This window comes from Phyllobates terribilis, unplaced genomic scaffold (genome assembly GCF_046119375.1).
Source record: "Phyllobates terribilis strain yellow unplaced genomic scaffold, ASM4611937v1 Scaffold_5__5_contigs__length_657084704, whole genome shotgun sequence".
Lineage (NCBI taxonomy): Eukaryota > Metazoa > Chordata > Amphibia > Anura > Dendrobatidae > Phyllobates > Phyllobates terribilis.
This window is the reverse complement of record NW_027362765.1, coordinates 70,812,493-70,825,665: the sequence shown is the minus strand read 5'-3', so window position 1 is coordinate 70,825,665 and position 13,173 is coordinate 70,812,493. Positions and strand designations below refer to the sequence as shown.

Genomic DNA, 13,173 nt, shown 5'->3' with positions numbered 1-13,173 from the left:
ATGGGGGGGGGACATTATACTACAGACTCAGCCTATGGGGGGGGGGGAGACATTATACTACATACTCTGCCTATGAGGGGGAGGACCATTATACTACAGACTCGGCCTATGGGGGGAGAATTATACTAAAGACTCTGCCTATGAGGGGGGAGACGTTATACTACAGACTCTGCCTATGAGGGGGCGACATTATTCTACATAGTCTGCCTACGAGGGGGAGGTGCATTATACTTCAGACTCTGCCTATGGGGGGGGGACATTATACTACAGACTCAGCCTAAGGGGGGGCACATTATACTACAGACTCTGCCTATGGAAGGGAACATTATACTACAGACCATGCCTATGGGGGGGACATTATACTACAGACTCTGCCTATGGGGGGGCATTATACTATATGTAGGCTATTTATACAGTGTGGGGATTACAGTTAGGGTCATACATGTGGGAGATAATGTGCGGTCTTTGCACAGTGTGGGGGCCATCATACAGTGTGGGACATAATGTGGGGTCTTTTCACAGTGTGGGAGCCATCATACAGTGTGGGGTATTTTCACAGTGTGGGAGCCATCATACAATACAGTGTGGGAGACAGTGTGGGGTCTTTGCACAGTGTGGGGGCCATCATATAGTGTGGGTGACAATGTGGGGTCTTTCCACAGTGTGGGAACCATAATACAGTGTGGGAGACAATGTGGGGTCTTTGTATAGTGTGGGGGCCATCATACAGTGTTGGAGCCATCAGTTTGGAGGCTAATAAGGGGTCAGTATCCCCAAACATCCTTTTAATTGATGGGATAAGAAAACTGTCCAAAATATCAATGTAAACTTGGGCATTTATTGAAGATGTAATGAAAGCCATCTCCCCTGTGCCTTTATCTGACATGCAGCCCCATATCATCAATGACTGTGGAAATTTGCATGTTCTCTTCATGCAGTCATCTTTATAAATCTCATTGGAACGGCACCAAACAAAAGTTCCAGCATCATCACCTTGCCCAATGCAGATTCGCGATTCATCACTGAATATGACTTTCATCCAGTCATCCACAGTCCACGATTGCTTTTCCTTAGCCCATTGTAACCTTCTTTTTTTTCTGTTTAGGTGTTAATGATGGCTTATGTTTAGCTTTTCTGTATGTAAATACCATTCCCTTTAGGCGGTTTCTTACAGTTCGGTCACAGACATTGACTCCAGTTTCCTCCCATTCGTTCCTCATTTGTTTTGTTGTGCATTTCCTGTTTTGGAGACATATTGCTTTAAGTTTCCGGTCTTGACGGTTTGATGTCTTCCTTGGTCTACCAGTATGTTTGCCTTTTTGTCCAGATTTAGACACAGCTGACTGTGAAAAACCAACATCTTTTGCAACACTGCATGATGATTTACCTTCTTTTAAGAGTTTGATAATCCTCTCCTTTGTTTCAATTGACATCTCTCATGTTGGAGCCATGATTCATGTCAGTCCACTTGGTGCAACAGCTCTCCAAGGTGTGATCACTCCTTTTTAAATGCAGACTAACGAGCAGATCTAATTTGATGCAGGTGTTGGTTTTGAAAATGAAAATTTACAGGGTGATTCCATAATTTTTTCCTCAGAATTGAGTGATTCCATAATTTTTTCCCTCTGCTTGGTCTGAAAAAAATTACCCTTACTGAGTACCACATTTTTAATCTTGATTTCTTTTAGTGTTTCTTAAAGCCCTAAAGTTGCCATTTGAAATGACTTTAGTTTTGTGCCATGTCTGTGATCTACTTTTTTTCAACAACATTAAACAACTGAATGAACATCCTCCGAGCCCGGTGATTCCATAACTTTTGCCAGGGGTTGTACTGTGCATAAGAGAGCATCATACTGTGTAGAGGGGAACTGTACATGGGGGGAGACGCAGGACATTATTAAATCTTAAGTCGTCATTTTTCTTTATAGGGGAGCTCAGGTTATCGTGAGGCTGCGTGCCCACGATGCGGATTTAATGTGTTTCCGCGGCTGTATTTCCGCCGCGAAAACGCATTACAAACGCATGTTAAGCTGTCTGCCATGTTTCCCAATGATAATCATTGCGGAAAAATCCACAGCACGACCATAAATTTTGCGGAATCACGGCAAAATCGCCGCCATTGACTTGCATTGGACCGCATAACATCCGCATAACTACACGTACACATGCGGATATTACGTGATTCAATGCGCGGATGGTACCCGGGTCTGGAGAAGAGGAGACTCTCCTCCAGACCCGGGTACCATAGTACCTGTAGTTAAAAAAGGATTAAAATAAAAAAAAACATATAATTACCTTCTGATGTTCCCCTGTCTGCTCTCGGCGGTGCTGCTGGCTCTTCGGCTGCTCGCAGTGGCAAAAGGACCTTCCATGACGTCATTTAGTCATGTGACAGGTCACGTGACCGCTGACGTCGGCGGTCGCGTGACCTGTCACATGACTAAATTATGTCATGGAAGGTCCTTTTTAGAGCACCGCGAGCCGCTGAAGGCACCGGAGAAGGAGACCGGGGCCATCGGAAGGTGAGTATAATGATTTTTTTTATTTTTCAACATTTTTATTCTTTTTTTTTACTATTGATGCTGCTTTTGCACCATCGTAACTTGGTCACACAATATAAATCCATGCCGGTTGCATGGATTTATATATAGTGTGACCAAGTTGTCAAGCACTTTTCCAAGTGATGCTAAAATCGCTTGGAAAAGCGCTTGACAACCCGCATGTGAAATCACATGTTCAAAACGCTTCTACCTGGCAGAAAAAACGCATGTAAAATCCACATGCGTTTTTTCTGCCACGGAGATGCAGAAACGCTCCGCAGCATTTCTGCATCTTGGGCACTTAGCCTGACTGTCAGAGGGGCACACAGAGGGCACTATTACTTTCTACGGGGCAAAATGTGGGCACTGTTTACTAGGGCACTAGCATACGGCATTACCATATTCTAGAGTTTTGTTTAACCATCTAGAGAGCACACAGCAGGTGCAGTAATAGGGTCACATACAGCAACAGAGGCTCAGTATTGGATTATCAGCAGGATGAGGGGTTTGTGCAGGTTGGGAATAGATGGGGACGGGGCCTGAAATGTAAGGAGTCAAATGTGTCTTTGTTGTGATCTCTGCAGACCTGAAACTGAGTCCTAGGTGGAAGAGTTGGCGTGTCAGTCTGGGCCAGATGGAAAAGACGGGAAAAGTGAACAATTTAATCAGAAAGAACGTGACCTGTAAGGTACTATATATAACTGTGCTGTTTCTTATATGTTCTGCAGGACTGGTATCTAGCAATATGTCACCGTATGGCGGTAATAGCAGTGCTGGTCTTTGTATAGAGATTATTTTCAGTAACAGCGCAGTCATCTGCTGAGGCTCTCCTACATCCACTATTTGGGTGCGCCACCACAGCTGTAATCAGGGTCACCTGGTTAGGGGCCCACTCAGAAGTTTCGCCCCCCCTGTACCAAAACCCTAGCTACGCCTCTGTTCAAAACACAAGGCTATCAGTTTTAAAAGCTCATGTCTAGTAATGAATAAGTTGAAAATGGGTTATCCTACATCTCTCTGATCCACATGATCTGATATCAGGTGTTGTGAGACTCTACTGTAAATGACCAAGACAACTGTCAAGACAACTCTGATTCTTAACTGGTCTCATCCAGTGGTGTACTGGCAATATTGGTAGAGCATGTGGCCAATATAGAGCATGAGAACCAGGGGTTGAAACAGAGGCCCAGTGCTGAAGGGCACATAGATAAAGTTGCATACAATGGAGGAACAGGGACCGATCACCTAGCTGCGCCACCATTTATCCAGCGGATTTCAGTTCTGCCGATGCAGGTACAATCATTGTGCCTTCTGCATGGAGCTCAAGTCCAAACTCAGCACAGCCTGGAGCAGCACATCATAGGAACAAGGCTAGGTGATTTTTCTTTTTTATATACCATATTTTTCGGACTATAAGACACACCGGACCTAAGACATACCTAGGTTTTAGAAAAGGAAAATAGAAAAAAATATGAAAGCAAAAAATGTGGTCATGATGAACTGTTATGGGGGAGGGGGTCTGCTGCTGACACTGTTATAGCGGTAATGTCCCCCAATTCTGTATCTATATTCCCCATTCTGGTATATATATGCCCCCATCCTGGTATGTGTGGCTCCCCCTTCCTCTTATACATGGCCCCCATTCCCATCCTGGTATACATGGTCCCCCATCCTGATATGCATTGCACTCCCATCCTGGTATGTATGGCACCCTCTTCCCCATCCTGGTATGCATGGCACCCCATCCCCATCCTGGCATGCATGGCACCCCCATCCCCATCCTGGCATGCATGGCACCCCCATCCTGGTATGCATGGCACCCCCATCCTTGTGCACACAAAAAAAATAAAAGGATTCTACTCACCTTCCTTCCCTCTGCTCCAGCGCTGCATCCTATTTTGCTGCCAGCAGCTGATCTAAGCGTGTGAGCTGTGCATGACGTCACTGCCATGCGCCTTCACAAGCCGAAATGAGCTGACAGAAGATTCACTGCTCGTCGGGACTATGGACGCGTGTGTCCGCTACTAAAGAGAATGAATATTCACTACTCCCCATGGAAGTGGGGAGTAGTGAATATTCATGCTTTTTAGTAGCGGGCACACGTGACCGCTGAGCTACTTCAGGAAGCCGGCGACTGGGCTGACACTGTGCTCGATATTAAGGAGAATGAATATTCACTGCTCCCCACGCCCGTTGGGAGCAGTGAATATTCATTCTTTTTAGCAGCGGGCACAGTGTAAGCCACAGCAGGCGGCTTCTGCCTTCTGTGCCTCACTCCTCTGCCGCTCCCCCAAACCCCTCACTTTCCTCCAAAATTTTGGAGGAAAAAAAGTGTGTCTTATAGTCCGAAAAATACGGTATATATTACTGTTTCTGTGCATTTTCTACAAAGGGAGTAGGGACACCCAATTGTATTGGGGAATACTGTAGTGGCCTCATACTGTATTGAGATTGGGAGCACTGTGAGAGCATCATAATGTGTGTGATGGGTGCTCTGGGACTGAGGGGGCTTAATATTATGTAGGGAAATACACTGTGGGGACTTCATATTGTGCATGCTGGAGGTTACAGTATGGGTAAAATGTTTAGTGGGAATTGATTTGGGGACATCATGCTATGTGGAGAACCATTATGGGGGTGTCATACTGTGTGCAAGCCATGGAAGGTATTTAGTAGTTGGTTGGACAATGAGAAGTATTACTACTTTTGTATGAAAAATACATTTCTCTCTTCTCTGTCAAGACCAGGCTAAATAATTGTTTTGTTTGGGGGTGAGTAGTCTGAAGGAGTTTCCAATTCAGACACGACCACGCTAAATAATTGTTTTGTTTGGGGGCGAGTAGTTTGAAGGAGTTTCCAATTCCGACTTGATTTTGACCCCAAAATTTCAGGTCGCACCATATTAACAGGTCATCCTATTAATTAACTGAAACAAACTGAGCATTGGATGATTACCTTAGCAACTGTCCTGATCACGTATAGCAGTATCTCTTAATTGACTATGTCAAATAAGATGCTAAAAAGCATCACTGAACAACCTTTTTAAGCTGCAGTTATAGAAATGTAAAATATATTATACACATTGTTCATATATAAGTGTATATGTTTATTATTTTGATGGAAATTAGTTTTCAATAACAAATGGTCAATGGTAAGTGTGTACATTAATAATCAGTTACCGCTCTAAATTGTTTTCAAGACTTTACTATAACTTGCATTTTTTCTATTGCATTTGTAAATAAAACTATTAAAAATAAATTTGCTACTTTCCTGTGTGAGTTTTTAGATGTGCAAGAAGATTTGTTTTCTGATTAAATGATTTCCCACAATTTGAACACAAAAATGATTTCTCCCCTGTGTGAGTTATCCGATGTCTAATAAGAGCTGAATTACGGGAAAAACATTTCCCACAATTTGAACATGAATATGGCTTCTCCCCTGTGTGAGTTATTCGATGTCTAATAAGAGCTGAATTATCAGAAAAACATTTCCCACAATTTGAACATGAAAATGGCTTCTCCCCTGTGTGAGTTCTCTGATGTAGAAGAAGTTTTGAGTTTTCTGCAAAACAATTCCCACATTCAGAACACGAAAATGGCTTCTCCCCCGTGTGAATTTTCCGATGTCTAATAAGAACTGAATTATCGGAAAAACATTTCCCACAATTTGAACATGAATATGGCTTCTCCCCTGTGTGACTTCTCTGATGTGTAACAAGTCTTGATTTAATACTGCAATATTTCCCACATTCTGAACATGAAAATGGTTTCTGCCTAGTGTGAGTTAACTGATGTCTAATAAGACTGTATTTCTCTGAAAAACATTTTCCACATTTGAAACATGAAAATGGCTTCTTCCCTGTGTGAGTTCTTTGATGTTTAATAAGGTGATGTTTTACTGTAAAACATTTCCCACATTCTGAACATGAATATGGCTTCTGCCCTGTGTGAATTCTTTGATGCACAATTAAAACTGATTTTCGTTTAAAAGATTTCCCACATTCGGAGCATGAAAACGCTTTGTTGCATGAGTGAATTATCTGATGTGTAATGAGATTTGATTTCCCTGTAAAACATTTCCCACATTCTGAGCAAGAAAATGGCTTCTCCCCTGTGTGAATTCTCTGATGTCTAACAAGATGTGCCTTTTGGTTAAAACATTTCCCACATTCTGAGCAAGAAAATGGCTGATCCCCTGTGTGAATTCTCTTATGTGTAGCAAGATCAGATTTTGTACAATAACATTTCCCACACTCTGAACATGAAAAAGGCTTCTCTCCTGTGTGAGTTCTCTGATGTTTAACAAGATTTGATTTCTCTGTAAAACATTTCCCACATTCTGAACAAGAAAATGGCTTATCCCCTGTGTGATTTCTCTGATGTTTAAGAAGATTTGATTTCTCTGTAAAACATTTTCCACATTCTGAACAACAAAACGGCTTCTCCCCTGTGTGACTTCTCTGATGTATAACAAGTTTTGATTTCTCACTAAAATGTTTTCCACATTCTGAACAAAAAAATGGCTTCTCTCCTGTGTGAGTTTTCTGATGAGTAACAAGATATGATTTTTGTGTAAAACATTTCCCACATTCTAAACATGAATATGGCTTCTCCCCTGTGTGAATTTTCTGATGTCTAATTAAAACTGATTGTTGTTTAAACAATTTCCCACATTTGGAGCATGAAAATGGCTTCTCCCCTGTGTGAATTCTCTGGTGAGTTACAAGTTTGGATTTCTCCCTATAATGTTTCCCACATTCTGAACATGAAAATGGCTTCTCCCCTGTGTGAATTCTCAGATGTGTAACAAGATTTGTTTTTCGATTAAAACATTTCCCACATTCTGAACATGAAAATGGTTTCTCCCCTGTGTGACTCCTCTGATGCATTACAAGTCCTGATTTAGAACTATAACATTTCCCACATTCTGAACATGGAAATGGTTTCGTCACTATGTAAGATATTTCATGTTCAACTACCCTACTGTGACTTTTGTTTGTCATATTTGTCTTTGATGAAGCAGAAAAAAGGACTTGTTGAAAAGGACCAGATAACAGATTTTTTCTGAGAAGGTCTTGAGATGTTTCAGCAGTAAAATCTGAGAATATAAGACGTCCCTCTGAGCTCCTGGTACAGTCATCTGCCATGAATAAAAATTATTTTATTATTTTTCAGTAACACTGCATTGGAATTATTACTATTTATTATATACTTTATATAATTTCCATGCAAACTGTAATAAAATGTAATTATTGACAAACTAAAACAATAGACCACAAAAGAGGGACTAAGATTATAGTGTTAGGTCACCAGGTTATGTCCTTTCAAATTTTCAGTACTCTATAATAGCCATCTTCTCAGTTCATTTTTCACTTTGTCTGTGAAGAATTGTTTCCAGTTACACGCTCAGAGGAGACTCGTAAAAGGGACCTGCAATCAGTTTTATTAGGTGATTCCTTCCCATAAATTTTCTTCACATACAAACACAGAGAAAAGCACATTGGAACAGATTGGTCATGTACACAAGGCATGGCTTTTGAGAAACAGTAAGGTTTTCAGAGACTAGTTTCTCCACAAGAGAAATTGACATACTGCGGTCTGGAATGACGCACCGCATGTCCGTCTCCGCGGATGAGCTGCAGGAGCATACAGACGCAAGTGGGCATGGGATTTTTTGAAATCCCATCCACTATGCTGTAACTATGCTGCGGAATGCACACAACACAAGTGTGCTGCGTCCAATCCGCAGCCATTCCTGACCGTGTGCACATACCCTTAGGGCTAAAATTTAAATTAGTGTCAGACCATGCTCCACTCAGGTGGATGAGGGAGAAAAAGGGGAAAAATGCTTGTGTCACCCGCTGGTTTCTGGCCCTGCAGGATATGCACTTCCACGTGGAACATAGAGCCTGGAAGTTACATGGTAGTGCCGATGCTCTCTCGAAATCCCGTTTCTATTGGTAGAAGGTGCCAAGCCCCACGGCTTTAGGCAGAGGGGGAAGGTATGCAAGGTGACTGCGGGATACATAGTGGATGGGAGATACGTACCACAGATGTGGATGTCCTCTGTAATGTAAACCTGGAGTAATGCTCTACTACACATAGTACTAAGAGAGGTTAATCGGCCATGACAGGGCCGGGTTTAATGTGAGCAGCTGAAGAGTAGGGCGGGACAGCTGCTCACCATATCTGCACCCCTGGGTGTTGTTCACATTGTAAAATGGGGCCTATCTGTCTCACACACAGTCTGCGTGTCGAGGTGTGCACAGAGTCCACAGAAGCTTGACTCTAACTCAAGCGGGCTAACCTGTACTATTGTATGTACTTTTTACTTTAGGTTTCACTTTGCGCCAGACAAGGGCAGTATTTGAGTTTTCCTTTGATGCATGAGGACTGAAATAAACCAGCCGGACTTTTAAATAGAAATGGTCCCGGTGATACCTCATCTCACTACCGAGTAGCATTGTTACAATAATTTACTTTCTGACCCCTCTGTGGGGTGGTTGTTTTTTATGTTCTTCCTCATTCTCGGGTCCTCTACCGGAGGCCTGGGAGTTTGAGGGTTCTGCACAGGATCTTACTTATCCTCAACACTCCACTTTTCAGGACAGAGAGTTCAGATGTTGCTCCTGGGATCTGTTGTAGCCATTCTTCCAACTTAGGGGTCACTGCTTCAAGAGCTCCTAACACCACTGGAATCACTGTTGCCTTCAACTTCCACATCTTCTCCAGTTCTTCTTTGAGGCTCTGACATTTCTCCAACTTCTCATATTCCTTCTTTCTGATGTTACTATCACTCGGTACTGCCACAGCTATTACCATTGCTGTCTTCTGATTCTTATCTGAAGTCCCACAGAATTTTAGCCCTTTCATTCTCCACAACTTTTTCTGGGGTCTCCCATCTGGATTTAGGGGGTCTTATCCCATACGCAGTGCAGATGTTTGTGTATACAATTTACGCTACTTGGTTGTGACATTCGGTATACGCTGTTACTGCTTGCATCCTGCCACTATGTTTTGGACTTTTTCTGAGGCCTCATTGCATAGTCTGCACCTTGAATCTTTTCTTGTATAGTAGATTCCTGCTTCTATGGATGTTAGGATTTCTGTTGCCCTTCTACAGTTTGACTACTACTGGCCACTATTGTTCACTTTAATATTGTGCTGCAGTTTCACTTCTTACCATTGGAGGCTGTTTTTGTGTTCTGCAATTGCCCTTTACCAAGATGGTGGATTCTGAATCTATGGAATCCATCTTGTTTCTTGTTTGGGCCTTCTTCCGCATGGATGTCTCACTCATTGCTTGAGTATTGTGTCTAGCGGTTAGCCTAGTTTCCGTCTCCAGCCCCTGAACATTCTTACCCAGACTGTTCTATTCATCTATGGATTGTTTCCTACAACTCCTTGCCATCTCTAAGAACTTCTACTACTGCTTGATGTTTCTACTTGTGCTCCTTCGGCCACTGCAGTACTATACCAGTATCGTAACAGGCCTGCTACGGTACTGGCGTAGTACTGCTGGAAGCCATTGGACAGGTAGTTGTTTCATCTCATCCCATGATTGCGGCTCTGACTCAGGTAGTGTTTTGACAAAGTAGGATAGGCTCTTAGCTGGCATACCCTTGTTTGATCTCGACCATCTCCTGACTTCACGTTCACTTGATTCTTCTGTTGCTTCTTCAGTGGTTGAAGAACTTAACCAAACTTCTACATCCTTTTCCTTGTTATTTTGAAATTGTGACTGAGATTGCTGTTGCTTTAGCTGGACTACTGGTATGATATCATGAAACTTGAGCGACATGACGGTCTCATCAGTTATTACACCTCTGCTTATTGTGACCTTGTTCGTTTCTGACTGCAGGATTCTATGCCCTTTCTGGGTTTCACTTTAGCCCACTAGGATAACCTCTTCAGCATGAGATTCCCACTTGGTATGTTTTTCTTTGGGAATATGTACAAATACTTTACTACCGAATATTCTTGTGTGTTGTAGTTGAGGCTTCTTGCCATTCCATTGCTCAAATGTAGTTTTCTCATTAGCTTTATCAAGTGGTCTGTTTTGAAGATAGCAAGCTGTCCTGATTTCTTCTCCCCAATATGTGGTTGGCAAATCTGTATCAAATAGCATACTACTTCCACTTTCACAAAGTGTTTGGTTCCTTCTTTCCACTACACAATTTTGTTTAGCGTTGTATTACCATTTTTCCTTAAAACACGTTCTCATTACTTGTATATTCAATTCCATTATCTCCACGAAATTCTTCCAAATTTGTTATATACTTTAGCGAGATATATTTCAAGTTTCTCTAGAACGTCATCTTTACTGTGAAGCAGATAGATAACTGTATATCTTGAATAATCATCGATAAATGGGAGAAAATCTCTTATTTCCAGCAGTTTGAGTACTCATTGGAGCACAAACATCTGGTGTATTAAGTCCAGAGGCTGTTTTGATTTTGTAGTATTATTCTTAACAAAGGTTTTTCTTGACATTTTCCCTTTAAAAGTTGTTTTTGAACTAACTTTCTTATTGCTTCTGGGCCTCTATGTGCAAGACGCCTGTGCCATACATGGATACAATACTTGTGCTGTTCATGTTAAGCAGTGTATGTTACTTTCCTTGCATTTTAGCTGGTACAACTCATCTTTGAGTTTTCCTTCTGCTAGTGTGTGACCTTCTTTTGAGATGAAAACAACTGTCATCTTTAAATGTAACTTCATTTCCTTGTCTTGTGAGTTGCTTCACAGATAACAAATTGCTTTCAAGACTAGGGATATAGAGCACATGCTTTACTGGGATCTTTCTGCTTTGTGTTGGGGAGACTGGACAATTAATGTAACCATCTCCTATTCCCTCTGAATTCATATACCGACCATTAGCCAAGATCACTTTCTCTGATTTACTTTGGTCTAGGTTAGAGAAGCTTCTGTCATTAGTCATATGAATAGCTTCCCCAGAGTCTATACAGCATGCATAGTTTGATGTACTTGCAATAACAGTAAATACAGCTTCACTACCTGAAGTGTCATATTCTTTAGTAATGGCACTTGTAACCCTTTGATGATTATTTTGCTTTTTCAGCTGATTCATTCTAACTTTTGAGATTTTTCAGTGAGCCTTTAGGTGCCTTGATTTCTTGCAGACAAAACGCTCACGTATTTCCTTCAAATGATTTTTATTTTTGAGTAGATCTTGGGTTTTTAAAGCACAGCTGCTTAGACTTCCTGTCTTTCGCTTATCCTCATCTACAAGCTTTCTTCTGACATACTCCAATGCAAGCTCATAATCTGGGTGTGCATTTAGTGGAGTTACAAGTGTGTCATAGTTTTCTGGTAGATCACTCAGAAGTAGTGCAGCAACATGGAAATCCTTTAGATCTCCCCCAATGCCCCGCAGGCACTGCACAATTTTTAGAGCATTCATGTAATCCTGCATATTTTAGCCCTTATTTAGCTTAGACTGCTATAGTTTTCTCATTAAATTAAGGATATTGCTGAGATTTATCCTTTCATGCACTTTCTGCAGCTGTTCCCACATTTCTTCTGCAGTTTCACATTTACATACATGCACAATCTGATCATCATCTACTTGTATAGACAGGTGTGTGCCTTTCCAAATCAAGTCCTACTAGTTTAATTAAAAACAGCTGTACTCCAATGAAGGAGTAGAACCATCTCAAGGAGGATCACAAGGAAATGGACAGCATGTGATTTAAATATGAGTGTTTGAGCAAAGGGTCTGAATACTTATGACCATGTGATATTTCAGTTTTTCTTTTTTAATAAATTTGCAAAAATTTCTACATTTCTGTTTTTTTTCAGTCAAGATGGGGTGAAGAGTGTACTTTAATGAGAAAAAAAATGAACTTTTTAGAATTTACCAAGTGGCTGCAATGAAACAAAGAGTGAAAAATTTAAAGGGGTCTGAATACTTTCCATACCCACTGTATACTGATGGAGATAGTGCTTTGAGCTTTTTGATCCTTCTCTACCCAGTCTTCTGGTAGAGGGTCAGGTATAGACTCCTGTGTGTATTTCCACATCCCTTCTCTTATCAGCAGCATCTTTACCTTAAATTTCCAGGATTGGTAGTTCTGGTTAGTCAGATTTGGCACTGTGAACTTCACAAAGTTGCAACTGGTGGCCATCTTTGCTTCTTCTTCTTAGTACACTGTTGTTCTCTCTGTGTCTTTAGGTTTCTGGTGTTCTGGGCCCATGACATGTTGGCAGCGGATTAATCTCTGTACTGTCCAGCCGTTCAACAGTGAACATATGTTTATTCAGGAACAAACATAACACAGCTAACAACTAGTATTTCTTATAGCTTAGGATCTCAGCATCTTGTCTGTCAACTTGCAAAGTGAAAGAATAATGTGCTCCAGTTACACACACAGTGAGTCAGCGGGAACTTCCTGTGTTTTTTTTGTTTATTTTTTAACAGTGCTTTACTGGCAATATACCACTATTGCTTGAAACAGACACTCATGCACTATTAAACAGTAGTAAACAGTAGTTGTTGCAATATGTACAATAATAAGCATTATTCCAACAAGTGCTCCTGGTATAAGTGTGATTCTCAGACCTCATGGGACAATGCCTGCCTTTACATAATTTTCCAGACTCTGTGCCTCCCA

At 41.5% G+C, this 13,173-nt stretch overlaps 1 protein-coding gene across 1 annotated transcript in view; it reads right to left on the bottom strand.

Moving 5' to 3' along the window:
• Positions 1–13,173, bottom strand: part of LOC141271460 (uncharacterized) — a 549,319-nt gene that overhangs the window by 75,573 nt on the left and 460,573 nt on the right. The window contains exon 7 of the mRNA XM_073681531.1: positions 6,482–7,679. Within this exon, the coding sequence (XP_073537632.1) occupies positions 6,482–7,679 (1,198 nt within the window). The remainder of the gene's footprint in view (positions 1–6,481; positions 7,680–13,173) is intronic.